This window comes from Aspergillus brasiliensis (assembly GCF_001889945.1).
Source record: "Aspergillus brasiliensis CBS 101740 unplaced genomic scaffold ASPBRscaffold_8, whole genome shotgun sequence".
Taxonomy (NCBI): domain Eukaryota; kingdom Fungi; phylum Ascomycota; class Eurotiomycetes; order Eurotiales; family Aspergillaceae; genus Aspergillus; species Aspergillus brasiliensis.
In genome coordinates, this window is record NW_027137449.1 from 69,440 (window position 1) to 85,006 (window position 15,567).

The following is a 15,567-nucleotide window of genomic DNA, read 5'->3' on the forward strand; positions in this document are numbered from 1 at the left end:
CAGGAGCCTTTGGGTGGGACAGGAAAAGGGAAAGTATAAAGACAGGAGAAAGGGTATGGTCTGGGGATATCGTGAAGGAATGGTAAAAGTTTGAGCTGGGGATGAGGGTAACGTGGTGGAATAGAAGAGAGGAGGGATAAAGTTATGAAAAGGATGTAGTGGATGATGGAGAAGGAGAACATAGGGAATAGAGGTGAGGATCAAAGAGGATTAGGGAAAGGTGTCTTGGGGATAAGAGCTGGGTAGGAATGGAAGGGAAGGAAGGCAGGATGTCTGGGGTATAAGAAATAAGGGGAATAAAGCAAAGGGTATGTGTAGGAAGAACGAAAGAATGGGGAATCCGACAATCGCAAACAAACCATAGAGCCAACCCTCGGATATTTCCATCTCCAACTCCCGATCTCCCCAGCCACAAGTTTCCTCTGACACGAGATATATAAGTTTGTATGGTCAGAATTGGAGTAGACAAATGTGAGTGCGAAAACCAGAAGCTGAAGATGAAAATATCCTCAGGATGACAAGCCACAGCCTGCCTGCAACCGCCTTCTCGAGGCTTGTGAGGTGTAACAAAAGAAAAAATGGCGTTAGACTTGGCCGTTGAAGCATAGACTGGAATATCCAGCCGATCCACTAGAGTCGAGGTTAAATGTAGACAGTGAGTCTCGAATGGGTGATTCTATTCAGTCGCATATAGGCCAAGCTTATAGACATGATAATCAACCCCAGTAAACAGAGACCTCCGTCATTGAGTCACACCAACAATAGGAGACAACATATGCCACACAGATCTGTCGTACAGAAACGATAGATATACATGATGTTGGAAGAAAAAACCAAGGAAAAACAAAGGGAACACATCAAAGGAAAGCGTGGAGCCTGAACAACGATACCAGAGCATATTCCATGCCGCCCACTACATTTTCAGGTGTTCAAAATTGTCACGCTGTTTTCGTAGCTACAACATGGACAGTCTGGTACCGTTGAGCAGTCTGAGGAAAGAAAGAGCAGAAGGAGGGGATAGATGGTCCTATTTATGCATGGGATGGGTGGCACAGCCTCTGGCTGGTAGGGACGTGGGCAATAACTTTCGTAGGAAAGTTCCTATCGGTGTGCGGACTTTTCCATGTGTTTTAAGATAGGACAGAGTAAATGAACTGGGTGTTCGTTAGAGAGGGAGTTCTCCGCTATTCGCGATCTAAATCGTTCTACAAAGTGGGAGTCAATTGCGAGAGATATATAAAATAGAGGAGATTCCCGTTTGGTCATTGAGAAGCCGAAGTGTGTATACCGTGCTGGATTGGTACATCTCATATCTGCTGCGAATATAGCCGAATGAAATACGAAGAGACGGGGATTTCCTTCTAGGCGCTTAGCAAGACTGGCTCAATAGCCATTAGGAGATGTCGACGCGCTAACCGCTAGACCAAAACGATATATCGTGTCTGCTTAGGCAGGCGGAGAGATGCGTGTCTCAAGAGAAGATGACGAATGAAATAAGATTATTTGATGGCAGTTACCATATCAGAGGAATATATTGACCATTCTATATACTAAAGCCACGCACCTCGTGTTTATCGTTCGTTGAATGTGGAAGATACCGAGACTTCCAGAACGTCGAATTGGAAAATCCATATGTCTAATGCACACTCTCAATTTTCTACATTCAAGCTGATACTACATAATACGGAAAGATCAAATCAAATACCCTGTCAGAATCGCAATATATTACTAAATATAACTACTCATCCACACCACTACTAGGCACTTCACACAACTCTCCCACACTTCCCCCGGGAGATTCCTTTTCAAGCATCCAAAGGTGGCCACCAAGTATGAATAGTCTCCTCCTTCCGCAGCCACTTGGGAAAAGAAAAGGACAAAACCGTCACGCGCCGATCCAGATCTTCAATGATCTCAACGCACATATACCAGCGCCAAGTAAGGGACTGACAACTGGCAATGGCATTCTCGTGGTCCCGGGGCAAGCTCCGACGAGCACACCAAACTGAAATCTTATTAGCCTGAATCATCATCATGAATATATGAAAGGAAAGAAAGGATCAACGCACCAAGAGACTCAATATCCCGAAGATACCGGTCCAATCCAGCCAACTGATGGTGAATAGCCAACTGATGAGGCCAGGCTTTCTCCTGCTTCACCACCTGGAAAAACTCCAAGTCGGCGAGTCTGGACATAATTCTGACGAATTTCCGGTGGGTGGTGTCGGCCTGGTGTTGTGCTCGATATACCGGAATCTGGGCAAAAGTTGCCAGGCGAGCTTTGACGCATTCTGCATCGTGAATGATACTGGAAAGAAGGAGGGTTTGGTCAATCACAGTCTCGTCGTGAAGGTTGTTACAGAGTGTTTCCCAATCGTGGTATGCCTGACGCTTTTCGTCATGATCGACGCCTGTGGCAGTGGAGTTATTGCGGGGCCTTGTGTGGACCTTTGAGTGAGCAGGCTCAGGTGCGGTGTTCGCAACGGAAGACTTTTTGATGAGCATGGTTGTATCTGAAAGTTGAACTCGTAGTCAAGGTTCTCTGTAACAAGGTTGCTGATATGTCAGTCTGCTGATTGGCGCACGATTCGAGCGACACAAGGACGTAATCGCAATGACTGATATCAGTTGAGTGCAGATACTTGTCCCCTTTTATGTCTTTACTGCGCAGAGGATGTAACTCAGCGTGGACAGACGTGCAAGGCTTATTGGAAACTAGTCTCAGCTATGTTCGAGCAAGATGAGAAATGTAAGTCAGAAAGCCTTTGCGAACGGAATATGGTAGTATTTTCGATGGAATTATTATTATTATAATTGCTTCAAAGTCAAGTACAGCAGCTTCTACAGGATCTTGCCGGGTTACTGATGGCCAGTGAGCTACAGTTAGGAGATTTCCGTATACGTCGGGTGCAGATTCGTTTTTAGATCCTTCACGTGCCTCATGCGTCAAATGGCCCTTTTGCTGCTGAGGATATTCCCGTGTCTCGACCAATAACATCCCTATCTTTAATAGAACTTCCTCAGTTTGGGTTCTTATTGCGGCTATCGTTAGGTCGCTTGCGCATTCATCTGTCATCTAGCTCGGCTCGATCCTGTCTCACTCTAGTCTCTCATCGGGGCCTCTCATTTGCACAAGTTTTGTACCAAGTAATTATTATTTTTACCACATCTAGCGGCATATACACCCAGCTATCCAGACATGGATCACTAATTCGCTGCGCCTCTGCAGATTCTTTCAAAATATAATACGAAATTAACTATACTGTCTTGCATACGACGTAAAGATAGAATATACTGTGAACTTCATCATGACATCTCAAATCACTTTTATTACTCTCATGTAAATCCCTTGCTAAAAATAGGTGTCCTCGTTGTTACTTCCATCCTCCAGGTCAAGGCGATTCGGAGGAAAGATATCCTCCCATTCGCCAGGGGTCACTCTGGCCCAGCGGCTGAAATGGTGCCCCAGATCATTCACCTGCTTCTCAATATCATCAATGATCGCTAGACACAGATGCCAGCGCCACCGGATATAGTCGTTCAGAATTATCTGCTCGGCATGCTCAGGGCTGAGATGGAATGCATCGCCGACTATAGGCTAATTAGTAAGTTAACTAATAATGGCTCCCTTAGAGCCCGGGGGGGAGGAGGGGGGAAGGATGGTGAGGGTCCAACATACCGATTTTCCATAATTCCTCAGCATACCCGGCAAGGGCACTCACCAGCTGCCCAATCGCCGTCTGATGGCGCCAGGCTTTCGGCTCGGCCACGACTTGGTAGAATTCAATCTGATTGAGAAAGTCCATTGACTCCTGGAAAGAGCGGATTCCTCTCTGAATGTCGTAATTTCTCTGCAGAGAATCAGTCGTCAAGAGCTGCTCCAGATACACCAGGGCGTTACCGCTCCATAGCTTGGTGTTCTGCAAGTCGACTTCCTGCTCTTCCATAGCCCTCTGGTGGAGCCTATCGAGTTCGGGGGCCCATTTTCCATATGTATCCCACTCTTCGGAATTGTAGCTGTTGGTAGCGTCACCCATGATGATTCTTCGGAATATAAAATTGCACTTGCTCACACAGAGTTTGATAGGGAAGGAAGTGATGAAATGGGTAGCTGGAATCACTTGGGGAATGAAGAGAGATATATAAGTTATTGATGTCTCGTGTGAGTGATATCCAGAAAGATGAAGCAGAGGATGAATCCCGTATAGGCTATAGGAAGATATCGATCCATTTGTATGAATATGGAAGGAAGATTAGTACTATACAAACGGCAGAGGGAGTTATCCAAGAAACACACCACTAGTATCAGTATGCATGAAAGATTGAGTATGCTTGGTTCTGGGCAAAGATTCAGCATTATGCCTTGAAGCAGAAGAAAAGGCTTTCGAATGTAGCAATAGTCGGGGAAGATACCTGGCCTTTCTTCTCTCTTCCTCTCTGCTTGTCGCTTCATTCTTTTTCTTTGATTCCAATCTAGCTGAGCTGTTAATGGGAGAGAAAGAGATTAGCGAAAGTCAAACTAAACTACTAAGGTCCAAAGGGATCTTCCTTGTTCTGCTGCATCTGGTCTAACAAACTCTATCTCAAAGCCGTACCACAATTGAGTGTCCATGAACAATCATGAAAACGTATACCTTGCGAATCAAATTCGACCAACCACTTGCACAATTGCGATGCAGATATGAGTCCCCAAATATGTTTAGTTGCTTGCGCGGATCTTACAGCCGCCAAGAAAACAGAATCGAAAGATGGACGAGAAAAGCGATCGATAGGAAGAAAAAGAAAAGATCAAGTAAAAGCAATTTCCCACGAAAGCGAATGAAGAATCTAGACCGAGGTAACCCGAATAAGGCATTTCAGGTCTTATAGGAGTGTAGATCAGAGTGTTCAACAATATATTAGACTAGTCGGTTGATCTTTGCAGAACCGGGTGTGGCTGGACTGCTTATCGGGTAGTGGATACGCTTTGGGGTCACGATGTGGCACATGAGCAGGAAAGTAGTATGCCATTGGTGAGCGGTGACAAGTGATATGTCCGGCTTCTAATAGTTCCTGCAGGCAGGAATGTGGGTGAGTCCAATCAGGCGAGAGCCGGTGTAGCTGGCCTTCTGACTGGTACACTATATTATAAATGCTTGCCCAGACCTCAAGTCCTGGCTTTCCGAAAACAGCGCATCATCGCCATTATTTCTCATCACCAGCCCTTACCATGTCTCTGCCAGTCAGAAAAACAAGTGTCAAGCTTCAGCAGATTACAAAAGACCTTAAGGAGATCACTGCCCATTCCGTCGATCCCTCGCAAGTTCATATTGAGAATGCCATTGGCTGTGTACACGTACCCGTAGGATTGGCCGGTCCGCTGCTTGTCCGAGAAGCTGGAAAGACCAGCGAGGAGAGCGAAGAGGTATACGCGCCGCTGGCAACCACTGAAGCAGCTCTGATTGCCAGCTGCACTCGAGGATGCAAGGCATTCAGCCGAAGCGGGGGTATTCAATTCATGACTCTTAGCGAAACCATGTCCAGGTAGGTAGCCAACGAAGGCATCTAGATGAGCTGCGACTAACTGAGCGTCAGGACCCCGGTGTTCAAATTTGATTCACCCAACGACGCCTTGGCCTTTGCTAAGCAGATGCCGCCCTTGCAGAGTGAGCTAGCACGGGTTGCCGAGTCTACCAGTCGGCATCTCCAGCTGCTAGCCGTGAAGCCTACTGTGGTGGGATGCGAAACTCATGTGCATTTCAACTATGCGTGTGGCGACGCTGCCGGCCAAAACATGGCCACCATCGCCACACACCGCGCCTGTCGCGACCTGCTCATGGACTCTTCCGCCGGGTTGAAGATCCGCGGCTTCATGGTGGAAGGGGGTATGTCGGGAGACAAGAAAGGCAGCTGGTCACATGTGACGCAACCACGAGGCGTAGAAGCCATGGCATGGGGATCGATCACCAACGAGGTGGCTGAAGAGACGCTCGGGTGCACATCTGAAGCTATCTACCGGGCCCTCGTTGAGGCGCAGTTTGCGACCGCGCGTGCAGGAGTGCACGGCTACAGCATCAATCCAATGAACGTTGTGACGGCTATCTTTATCGCCACTGGCCAGGATGTGGCGAGCATCGTCGAGTCATGCTGGAGTCAGCTCACCCCGAAATACAACAACGAGACCAAAGTTCTGACTTTGTCACTGTATATCCCATCGCTTCCGGTGGCGGTCGTTGGTGGAGGCACCCATCTGGGCCCTCAGCGCGAGGCGCTTGAGATTATGAATTGCAGTGGACCGGGGAAGAAAGCTCGACTCGCTGCACTAATCACTGCGTTTGCCCTGGCGTTGGACTTGAGTACCTCGGCAGCGTTTCGCACCGACACTTTCACCCAAGCTCATAAGGTTCTTCGCAGAAAGCCCGAAGACAAGGCAAACCTCTGATTTCAGACTCATATGACCACTGAAAGGGCGTCTAGAAAGGGGGGAATACGGGTGTCGCAATACTGAATTATATATATCTCTCTTTAATCTCCATTCCTGGCCGGCTCCTCGCATCCGACCTCTATCTTTCACCTGGATGGAAGGTCGAGCTCTGCTTGAAGAGCCCTAAAGAATCCCGGGGCTTTCAAGACACTCGGCGTGCTAGTCTGTCTTTCATAAGCCGCTCAAACTTCGGATGAGATATCCAACGCAGTCTTATCACCGTGCTCGCCTTTGATGACAACTGGCAGCACGGTCACCGCTTCAACCCCATCCACGCGATCAGGGTCAAATTCGTCCCAGTATTCTTTGGGCTCTTTCCATTTCCTTGTCCTCTCTGTTTCCGCAGGAGGCCATACGAGGCATCCGAGATAATACATCCCGAATGCAATAAGCAGACCAACAGGATACGCGACAAAGTAAAACCGCTGTATACCCAAAGGAGCCTTGACTCCCATCTGGTTCAGAAAACCATAGAAGTTTGGTGCAACGGCTACAATGTAGGCACCGAAGCCGCGTAGATTGAATCCGTGGAAGAAATAGTAGACACCATCAGAACGTGCGGTGTATAATGACGGAATATCTAGCCAGCCCCGTCGGACCAGATAGTAGTCGCATATCAAAACTCCAGCTATCGCAGAGAGGAATATTTGGTAGGATGAGAGGAAGGTAATAAATACGGACGCTGTGGCAAGGAGATACCATGGGCAGATAGCGTATGAGAGAACTAGATTGAATCAGCTTGAAATCTGGACTAGAAGTTGTGTACTTACTGGCACAAATAAAGAAGCCTCGTTTGACAGTTATGTAGCGAGGTAGGAGAGCTGCGATGTCATTTCCAGCACTGCATAGCATCGATTAATTGATAAACGGTATTGCCATCAGAGCTTCGGGCATACATACGGAATAGAATTCTCGAAGATGGCTGAGAAGACAGTCGAGTACACATATGCCAATGAAATGAAAGCACAAGCAGCCCGGTTTCCCGGTGTGTATCTTTCTCCCTCCATCAGCTTGTCCAAGAACGTCAGGGGATTCCATATCAGCTGCTCTTCCTTAGCAGTTGGCCTATACGCAGGTTCATACATCAGCGAAAATGACACGTACCTCCCCAAATATGCTTCTGCTACATCCAGCAATAACATTGCCGATGACAGCCACAAGTAATCCAGAAAGCGGAAAGCTGATGATCTGTCCCAAGATCACGTCACTAGGCTTTCTCGCGTACCGCTGGAGGTCTGCAGCATTGGAAATGAAGGTCCCACAGCTGGCCAGTCCCAGGAACAGAAACTTGCAAATAAGCCAACTCTTGGCCCTTCCATGAATTTCCGAGGATTCGTGGAGGGCAGGGGGGTTGCCTCCAGCCAGGCGTACAACCCAGGCTAACATCGCGAAGGCGCCACCATAGTAAACAACCACTTTGATGTAGATTAGCTTTTTCATTTTGGGCACAGGAACCACAAGAAATGCGCAGTTCACAAGCCTGTCGCCTATTAGCGTTTTGCCGGGCTCGGTGGACATGGCACTTACCAGTAAACAAGAAAGCATATCATCTGCGCAGATGTCAAAGCAGACTTGGGCCCCATCTTATCAGGGATACGAGCGATTGAAGGGAAGATTGCATGCAGGAAAACACTGGGTTGATCCTTAGTAATGTGCATATGAAAGATCGCAACACTTACTATAAGCACTGAGCTCCTTGAGTAACATTGACCCCGTTCCAGACTATACTCATTGCCGCCCGGTTGAAGGTTGGCCAGAAGGCCCCCCAAGGGCCAAAACTCGAGCGACACAAAACTGGAAAAGGGATTCGGTACACAGCACCAGCACGCCCATTGAGCGCCATCAGGCACCCTGCGAGGAACTGGCCAGCAAAGGAGCAGGCGATGGCCTCCCACATCGTCAATCCCATGGATACGCCGGTGCTTGAGGCGTACAAGTTGCTGACATTGGCTGTGGCCGAGAACCAGAAGAACATGTATGTGAGGCGCGTCCACTTCCGGTCTCTTGCTGGAGTTGGTCGGATCGAATCATTATCAAGGACTCCCACGGGTCGGACGTCTCCATTTTGATCCACACTCTTTACAAGCAAGCGCTCATGGATCCCTTCCCAGATAGGACGCATCTTGAGAGTTCAGGAATCTGCGGTTTGACGAGTTGGACGCTGGTACTGAGCCGCATTTAATCAACCTCGCCCAGGTGAGCCGATAAGGAGTGCCATGATACTCTATAGTGGTCAGACGCCTTATCTCTTGGCTGTAACCCAAAGCGGCTTGGGAAGGCTCCTTTATCATCTGGGCCAAGCTGGGCTATCCTTGTGCCAGGCGCCTCACAACTCGGGCCAATAAGGCGATTGAGTTTGTATCGCCAGCTTATCAACGATTCGGCCTTGACCGTCTTCCCGCCAAGGAGATTGCGGGGAATGCCGTTCGAGCACGCCATTGGAGGTTATTTCATACCTATTAAGCAGCCCCCAGGAATAACACTGGACGAATAACCGTACAAGAACAAAACAAAGCAGAAAAGCGACCGTGCAGATGACCACCGCTACCACTGCCATGGCTAGCCCCGAATATACCCAAGTCGAGCTGTTGACGCTGAACGGACCGGAATACCGCAGGGTGTCAACTGCCCCTCCCCGCCTGCCGAGCGACGATGAGATCCCTATTATCGACCTTGTCGGTATTGATGGCGACCTGAACGCGCGCACTGTACTCGCTGGACAGATCCGTGCGGCTGCGCAGAACACAGGATTCTTCTACATCAAGAATCACGGAATCTCCGAGGACCTGATTGCGAGCGCCCTCACGCAAGCCAAAGCGTTTTTTCACCAACCGGCGGAGGAGAAAGAGAAGGTATCCAACTTCAAGCTATTGAATATGGATGGATACCACGCGGTGGGAACTACCCAGGTTAACAAATCCGAGACAAAGGGTCTGCCTCCCAGCAAATAGAGGGCGACGGTTCATTGACTCTGAGTGACAGACCGGAAAGAGACGTTTTCCCTGCGCTACAACGCCCGCAATGACCCGGCCGCGGGACCAGAAACCCCAGAAGATCGCACCTGGGATGATTCGCCCCTCTGGGCTGGGACCGCACATCTCCCAAATTTTCGCGAAACCACCATTTCCTTCTGGCAGGCACGTTTGGCCTTGGCGAGAAGATTGGTCCGCATATTTGCGCTTGCCTTGGATCTTCCTGAAGACTATTTCGATAACGTAGTTACCCACCCTGGTGCGGACGGCCTCTACATACACTACCCCGGTATTCCCGAATCCGAACTCAATGGGGGAAGCATAGACGTCGGCATTGGCTCGCATACAGATATACAATGTTTCACCCTACTTTGGCAGGATATGTCTGGAGGTCTGCAGGTTCTCTCATCCTCTGACGAATGGTTGGACGCCCGTCCCATCCCGGGCACGCTTGTTGTCAACATCGGGGATTTTCTGCAGCGTCTATCCAACAATCGGTTCAGGTCCACAGTGCACAGAGTATATAATCGACAGAGTGAATCACGGTATTCGATGCCATTTTTTTGCGGGTTCAACCCCGAGTCGGTGTGTCAGGTTGTACCGTCATGTGTCGATGAAGACCACCCGGCTCTTTACGAGCCCATCTCTTGTGGGAAGGTAGGTCGTTTTGATTTAAAGAATGGCTTCAAATCGATATTCGCTAACGGGTGTAGTGGCACCGTGATCGACTGGCCCTTGCTCGAGGAAAGCCGGCCACTGCATGAGGAGGGAATCTTTGGGCATGGTTTTCGTTGTAAAATGGAAAAAGTGTTTATCAATCAAACACATATTTGAGTCGCTAACTCACTGTAGTTAGTGCAGTCAGTTCATCCTGAGTGGCTCACTTAGCCTATAGCCTCCCTGTTGTAGCGGAGACCATTGCTACATAAAACAACTTCCAATAGAGGTTTCAGAGGAAAGTTCTTGAAGATACGTTCATGAAAGGTGGTGATCGGCAATCAAAGCAGTAATGTACTTATTTGGACGCTTCCATGTCTGTGTGAAGGGGTGGGAGAAGGATGGGGAAGTGAAGAGATACGTAGATTCGAGGGACCAGGCCGATATTTGCTAGCCTGACTCTGACATGTGACTTGGGTCCATTTCCAAGAAACACTGCCTTCGCTGTCTCGGTAATTTATACTCCCTAGCTCGCTTTTTACCGATATACAGTCTTGATAGGTATCAATACCCATATACTCAAACGAGTCTTCATTACCTGCAGTCCATCAACGAGTCAGGACGGACAACACACCATAGCAATACCACCATACTGCAACATGCAGCTGCAAATTTAACATATGCAAATAAGATTGACTGCTAAGCGGGAAAAGCATAACAATATTGGAAGCTTCCATGCAAATCATTCTCCACCATAATGCAACAGCCGCCACAGTCAACTCCTACCCGCTTGAAACGCTCACTTTCCGCCCTCGAAAATGATCTTCTGTGATCGCATATGGTTAAAGTCATCGTATCTATCAATTATTAGCCTTGATATGAGTGTCAAGTAAGGCATACGTACGCCTGAATAGCCTTCGACAGTGGTCGAACGTCAGTCACCATGAAACTGGACACATCGTTAGCATGAATAGATACAATCCCGCATCCGACCACCAAATTGGCTTACTCGAGAGTATCTTGCTTCTGAACCAGCAGCTTCAGTGCATCCTCAAAAGTACCTAGACCATATCAGTATCATAATGACACACATAATAGGAAGGGTTTCACCTACTGCGAACCGGGCACCGCCCCATTTGAATTTGGAGGTTCTTTCCGTAGGCCTGATTGCCCGTCCACGGAATCTCGCCATTATGCACTCCCACACTCGAGATGCGCCCCCAGGGCCGCAACATCTCAAACGCCATAGCCAACGCACTGCTATGTCCCACCACCTCAATTGCCACATCGGCTCCTCTCCCATCCGTCAACTCCTTCACCCTCTCCTTCAACCCATCCGCCTGCGTTTGGAAATTCCACGGTTCAGCTCCTAACCTTCCCGCCAATTCCAACCGATCCGGAACACTATCGATGGCGATAAGATGCTTCGGCCGATATTCCAGTGCACTGACCAAAGCACAGATTCCCACCGGTCCACAGCCAAACAGCACCACCGTACTCTCCTGCACTGTGGCCTCATCCATCCCCTTGAAGGCATTGTTAGCGGCAAAATATCCCGTCGGAAAAATATCAGCCATCAGAACTAGCTTTTTCTCATCAATTTCCTTCGGCGCAGCGACCAGCGTGGAGTCTGCCAGCGGGACACGGACGTAATCGGCCTGTCCGCCATCCAGGACCGCAGAGCCGTAGAGTTGGCTTTTAGCGCAGCGAGAGGAACAACCGCGCACGCAGTAGAAACATTCCCCGCAGCTCACAGTAAATGGCGAGACGACTAGATCGCCCGTATGGAAGTTCTGTACTTCTGAACCAGTTTCGACAATTTCTCCGGTGAACTCGTGGCCCATGATGAAGCCAGTCGTGGAGGGTTGATGGCCGCGGAAGACGTGCAGTTCACTGTGGTATACAGCGCGTTAGTAAGATGATTCTGTGTTTCGGGCAGTTGAAGACATACCTCCCACATAGTGCCGTGTAGCGGACTTTGACGATCACGTCGGTTGGATCCTGGATCTGAGGGATGGGACGCTGCTCGAGAGCAACCTCGAGAGGTCCTTTGAAGACGACGGCTTGCATGCTTGTTGATACAGTCGTAGCGATGAGAAACGAAGAGGAAAGTAAGAGGTGTGCGACGTCGAGGACGAAGTGGTGTTGTTGTAATGGTGGTGCCACTCCCCGCTTCTCGAATCCCCGGACCTCGGTTGGCAGGGATGGGGCGGAATGGACGAGACTCACTGGCAGATCATAAGAATGTCGAGTGCGCCTAAGTCTGCCATCTTCTAAAGATACTAATGACCAACAGCCGTTCTGTATGTATCGCAGAAAAAGTCGCGATACTTATTGAAGCGCTCGGAAATTTGTCCGGGAAAGGTCAGTTCTGCACCTCCCCCGCGAGGGGATATACTTCCAACATGTAGCCTGTTATCCACAAGACAATTAATATAGAAGCAACGGGGAAAAGCTGAGCATAAGTTAATGAAATCGCTCCTCCCTTTCTAACGCTCTCCTCGAGAAGACACTGCCACAGAGCGACTTCAGCTGTTTGGCACTAACAGTTGTACCTCGGGACGTGGCAGGATCCGAAGTACGTATGCGAGGTGTGGGGGGTTCCAAATTATCGTCGGTTACGTGCACTAGGGGGCCCCGCAAATAATTAGGCTGACAGTCGGACAGTCGATTTGCGTAATTCTCACCCCCCAAGCTTGGAGATAGAGTCTATCAGGGGGTGTTCGTCCGAGATATCGGGCAGTCGGAGACATCTCCGCGAAGGGGGAGTAGTGAGGGTCATCCCCTTTACTAGGTGACATCATATCGTTGTGAGGATTTTCCTAAGTTCAATGCGTACTCAGACCGTCAAAATTATAGTAGACAATTTGGAGTAAATTCCTGTAATATTGCTTTATCCAGACAAGACTCAAATATACACACCAGCGCAAAGGTATAGATATAATCCGCCAAGCATGAAACGCCACTGACCGGCTGAAGACAACTAAAAGTAAAAGCATGGGGAATCAATATTCAAGGGAAAGGAACTATTCAGACGCTTTGAACCACTTTTGTTTCGGTTTTGCCGACCAGATCTTCGTCTCAAATGATTGCCCGAGCTGGTCTACAGTAAAGGGTGAAGTGAATCCGGTGGCCGTGCCAGCATAACTTGGGCCTAGCCGCTGGCTACTGCCCGCCGTGGACGGGGGATCGCAGGAGCTTATCGAGTCACTTGCAGTTTGCACCCGGGACAGATCGAAACTGGCGCTGCGATCTCGTAGACTGGGAACAGACCCTTTGCTGGAAGTGGGTCTGGAATGGCTCAGCCCAGGGACTAGACAACGGGGGTGAAGCTGTTTCTCATTCGCCACGGAAGAGGCTTCACTATTTGCAGTGGAATCCGGAATGGAACACGTGTCGGCATTTGTTCGAGAATCTGCCATAGATTCCGTCTCCGCCGTCGACCCACCACCAGTGTTTGGCCTGCTCTCGGTGATTGACCGCGCATCCGGGTTGGATTGTATGTCCGCGCAAGAGCGGGAGTCGGGGATAGATCGGGAATCGGTACTAGAGCGGGTATCTGCGGTGGATCTTGTGTCTGAAACACAGGAGTCGGTACTCGATCCAGTGTCGGTGTGTGGCGGCGCTCCGCCCATGGTCGGCGCCTCAGCTGGGTTCGGGGAGTGGTGGTCAAACTCTTGGCCTTCGCGGATATAGCACCTCGAAATTAGGTCGTTTTGGATGGTCATGATTTTGTTCAGGGCTCTTATGAGAGCAAATTTGAACGGATATGACATATCTGGATGTCCGGATATTGTTTCGTATGCCAGCTCCTTGACATACCCCAGGCACGTGTTCATATGCATGTACTCGATCTTCAGTGGGTGCATCAGAATTTTACCTGTGTGCATTTTCCTGAGTCCCGGATATGGAATCAGCATATCTGCCTGATGGTTCTTGCACGAGGTCTGCACTCAGGAGAATCAGCTCAGTAGACTTACCCAACCTTATCCAGGTACTCCCAATATTCGAGCCGGCTGGGGTCGGAAAACAATCGGGTCAAATACCACTTCCAGAAGATCTTCCTCCGCTGCACGTGCGGACCGTCCAGGGTGAAGTATTCGTCGACTTGGGCTTCTGATTCAGTGCTTCGCACCCGCAAGGCGCGGGCCGTTATATCGAATTCGAGCATTTTCGCATATAGACGATGGGTAAGGACCGGTAAGGCAGCCTTGAGGAATTTGGCACCTTTGTTGAAGACAATAATGTCATCTGGGCAAGCGATTAGCACTCTTGCCATTCCACACCAGATTTAGGTTGTACCATCCGTGAAGTCAAGGAATAACCGCAGAAAATCCATGCGTTTACGGAAATCGGTGTACAATTCCTTCCGCGAAACGTGCTTGATGCTATCCTGTACAGGGGACAGTGAACCCATGGCGTATCAGACTAGCAGTGGAAAATCTATTGAATGTGTAGGCTGCAAATGGTATAGCAATGGTACTGCAACGGTACTGCAGATGATAGCAAGGGAGGACTAGCTCTGTTGTCGCTCTAGATCTGAACCGTGACATAAGAAGCAAAATGTGTTTTGGCCAGCCCTTCCCCCAGAGGCCTTATATTTTAGCCGGTCCAATGACCCCTGGCAGGATTTTGGGCCAGCATGCGCTTCCGATTGCGCCAAATCGATGGAGAAGCCGACTGCGGCTGACGTGCCATGCGATTGGCACAGCTGCGTGACATTCCGAAACTGTGCCGTCATTTAACGCTTGAAGGCTGTTGACAGGGTGGTCCACTACTTTACCCGCATGCGTGGAACTCCGCGGCAGAGATTTGCAGTGTGTAAACCGACTAGGCAGGGATGCTGATTGCTGAAGGCTGACTCCCAGCGTCCATTGTGGAAGCGATTGATTTGGGGGGGAGGGGGCACCAATGGTGGGCTGTGTATGGAGACAATAAGTTCACGTATATTAAGTCGACGAATTGCGCCCCCACCTAGGTGATTCCGCGACGGTGGCCCAGACTCTAGTGTTCAGCTACGCCCTCGCGATCCCTGGTCGTCCAAAGGGCCATCTGAGGGCCCGTTTGACCGGAGTGGACCCGCTAAACGATCCCATCGCGTAGGATCCAATATGTCGGAGTTGTCGGAAATCCCGTCCCAGTCATGATTCGCCGTCCGCAACCAATTGTGATCGTGCCCGGTCTGTGCTGGTCCCCTCGAGGGAACGAACCATCCGTCAGCTTCTTGGCATCAGGATCGGCTCTATGATGTGGGCAGCGATGGCGACCACCCAAGGGATTCAGCTGATGCAAAGAGTGTTCCTGCTGTAGCCGGCTTCGTCAGCTCGCTTCAGTTGACACTTCCGATGATACATGATGCAATATGTCGATCGTTCCTGGCTAGAACAGTCGCAAGCAGGGAGGTAGTAAGTTGGATATGATATAGCAGCAGGGATGGGCTAAGTTATCCCTCATTCTGTTTGTTCACTGAACCTG

General features: G+C 49.6%; 8 protein-coding genes across 8 annotated transcripts; 2 read left to right on the forward strand and 6 right to left on the reverse strand.

Moving 5' to 3' along the window:
• Positions 1-1,805: 1,805 nt before the first annotated feature.
• ASPBRDRAFT_676912 (uncharacterized protein) lies at positions 1,806-2,725 on the reverse strand (the record flags this gene model as incomplete). The annotated part of the gene is made up of 3 exons (XM_067628937.1): positions 1,806-2,005; positions 2,070-2,385; positions 2,606-2,725. Coding segments are annotated over 3 exons (636 nt in total), but the record flags the coding sequence as incomplete, so codon positions are not given.
• Positions 2,726-3,352: 627 nt separating this feature from the next.
• ASPBRDRAFT_676914 (uncharacterized protein) lies at positions 3,353-4,311 on the reverse strand (the record flags this gene model as incomplete). The annotated part of the gene is made up of 2 exons (XM_067628938.1): positions 3,680-4,311; positions 3,353-3,591 (listed from the first exon to the last, which is right to left on the reverse strand). Exons 1-2 carry the CDS (start codon positions 4,035-4,037, stop codon positions 3,353-3,355), a joined length of 597 nt encoding a protein of 198 aa, XP_067477547.1. The 5' UTR covers positions 4,038-4,311.
• On the reverse strand, positions 4,114-4,618 carry ASPBRDRAFT_617380 (uncharacterized protein). The gene is made up of 3 exons (XM_067628332.1): positions 4,596-4,618; positions 4,414-4,482; positions 4,114-4,338 (listed from the first exon to the last, which is right to left on the reverse strand). Exons 2-3 carry the CDS (start codon positions 4,451-4,453, stop codon positions 4,148-4,150), a joined length of 231 nt encoding a protein of 76 aa, XP_067477548.1. The 5' UTR covers positions 4,454-4,482; positions 4,596-4,618; the 3' UTR covers positions 4,114-4,147.
• Positions 4,619-5,209: 591 nt separating this feature from the next.
• On the forward strand, positions 5,210-6,421 carry ASPBRDRAFT_128583 (uncharacterized protein; the record flags this gene model as incomplete). The annotated part of the gene is made up of 2 exons (XM_067618073.1): positions 5,210-5,523; positions 5,575-6,421. The coding sequence occupies 2 exons, from the start codon at positions 5,210-5,212 to the stop codon at positions 6,419-6,421; spliced, it is 1,161 nt and encodes a 386-aa protein (XP_067477549.1).
• A 112-nt stretch (positions 6,422-6,533) lies between these two features.
• ASPBRDRAFT_617321 (nucleobase cation symporter-1 family protein) lies at positions 6,534-8,675 on the reverse strand. The gene is made up of 6 exons (XM_067628331.1): positions 8,143-8,675; positions 7,991-8,095; positions 7,568-7,943; positions 7,364-7,506; positions 7,234-7,304; positions 6,534-7,187 (listed from the first exon to the last, which is right to left on the reverse strand). The coding sequence occupies exons 1-6, from the start codon at positions 8,583-8,585 to the stop codon at positions 6,646-6,648; spliced, it is 1,680 nt and encodes a 559-aa protein (XP_067477550.1). The 5' UTR covers positions 8,586-8,675; the 3' UTR covers positions 6,534-6,645.
• A 343-nt stretch (positions 8,676-9,018) lies between these two features.
• ASPBRDRAFT_31212 (isopenicillin N synthase family dioxygenase) lies at positions 9,019-10,199 on the forward strand (the record flags this gene model as incomplete). The annotated part of the gene is made up of 3 exons (XM_067622875.1): positions 9,019-9,394; positions 9,446-10,092; positions 10,149-10,199. 3 exons carry the CDS (start codon positions 9,019-9,021, stop codon positions 10,197-10,199), a joined length of 1,074 nt encoding a protein of 357 aa, XP_067477551.1.
• Positions 10,200-10,954: 755 nt separating this feature from the next.
• ASPBRDRAFT_617318 (alcohol dehydrogenase family protein) lies at positions 10,955-12,640 on the reverse strand. Its single transcript, XM_067628330.1, has 3 exons — positions 12,044-12,640; positions 11,207-11,985; positions 10,955-11,153 (listed from the first exon to the last, which is right to left on the reverse strand). The coding sequence occupies exons 1-3, from the start codon at positions 12,160-12,162 to the stop codon at positions 11,098-11,100; spliced, it is 954 nt and encodes a 317-aa protein (XP_067477552.1). The 5' UTR covers positions 12,163-12,640; the 3' UTR covers positions 10,955-11,097.
• Positions 12,641-13,118: 478 nt separating this feature from the next.
• On the reverse strand, positions 13,119-14,509 carry ASPBRDRAFT_128191 (uncharacterized protein; the record flags this gene model as incomplete). The annotated part of the gene is made up of 3 exons (XM_067618038.1): positions 13,119-13,986; positions 14,073-14,343; positions 14,395-14,509. 3 exons carry the CDS (start codon positions 14,507-14,509, stop codon positions 13,119-13,121), a joined length of 1,254 nt encoding a protein of 417 aa, XP_067477553.1.
• Between the last annotated feature and the right edge of the window lie 1,058 nt (positions 14,510-15,567).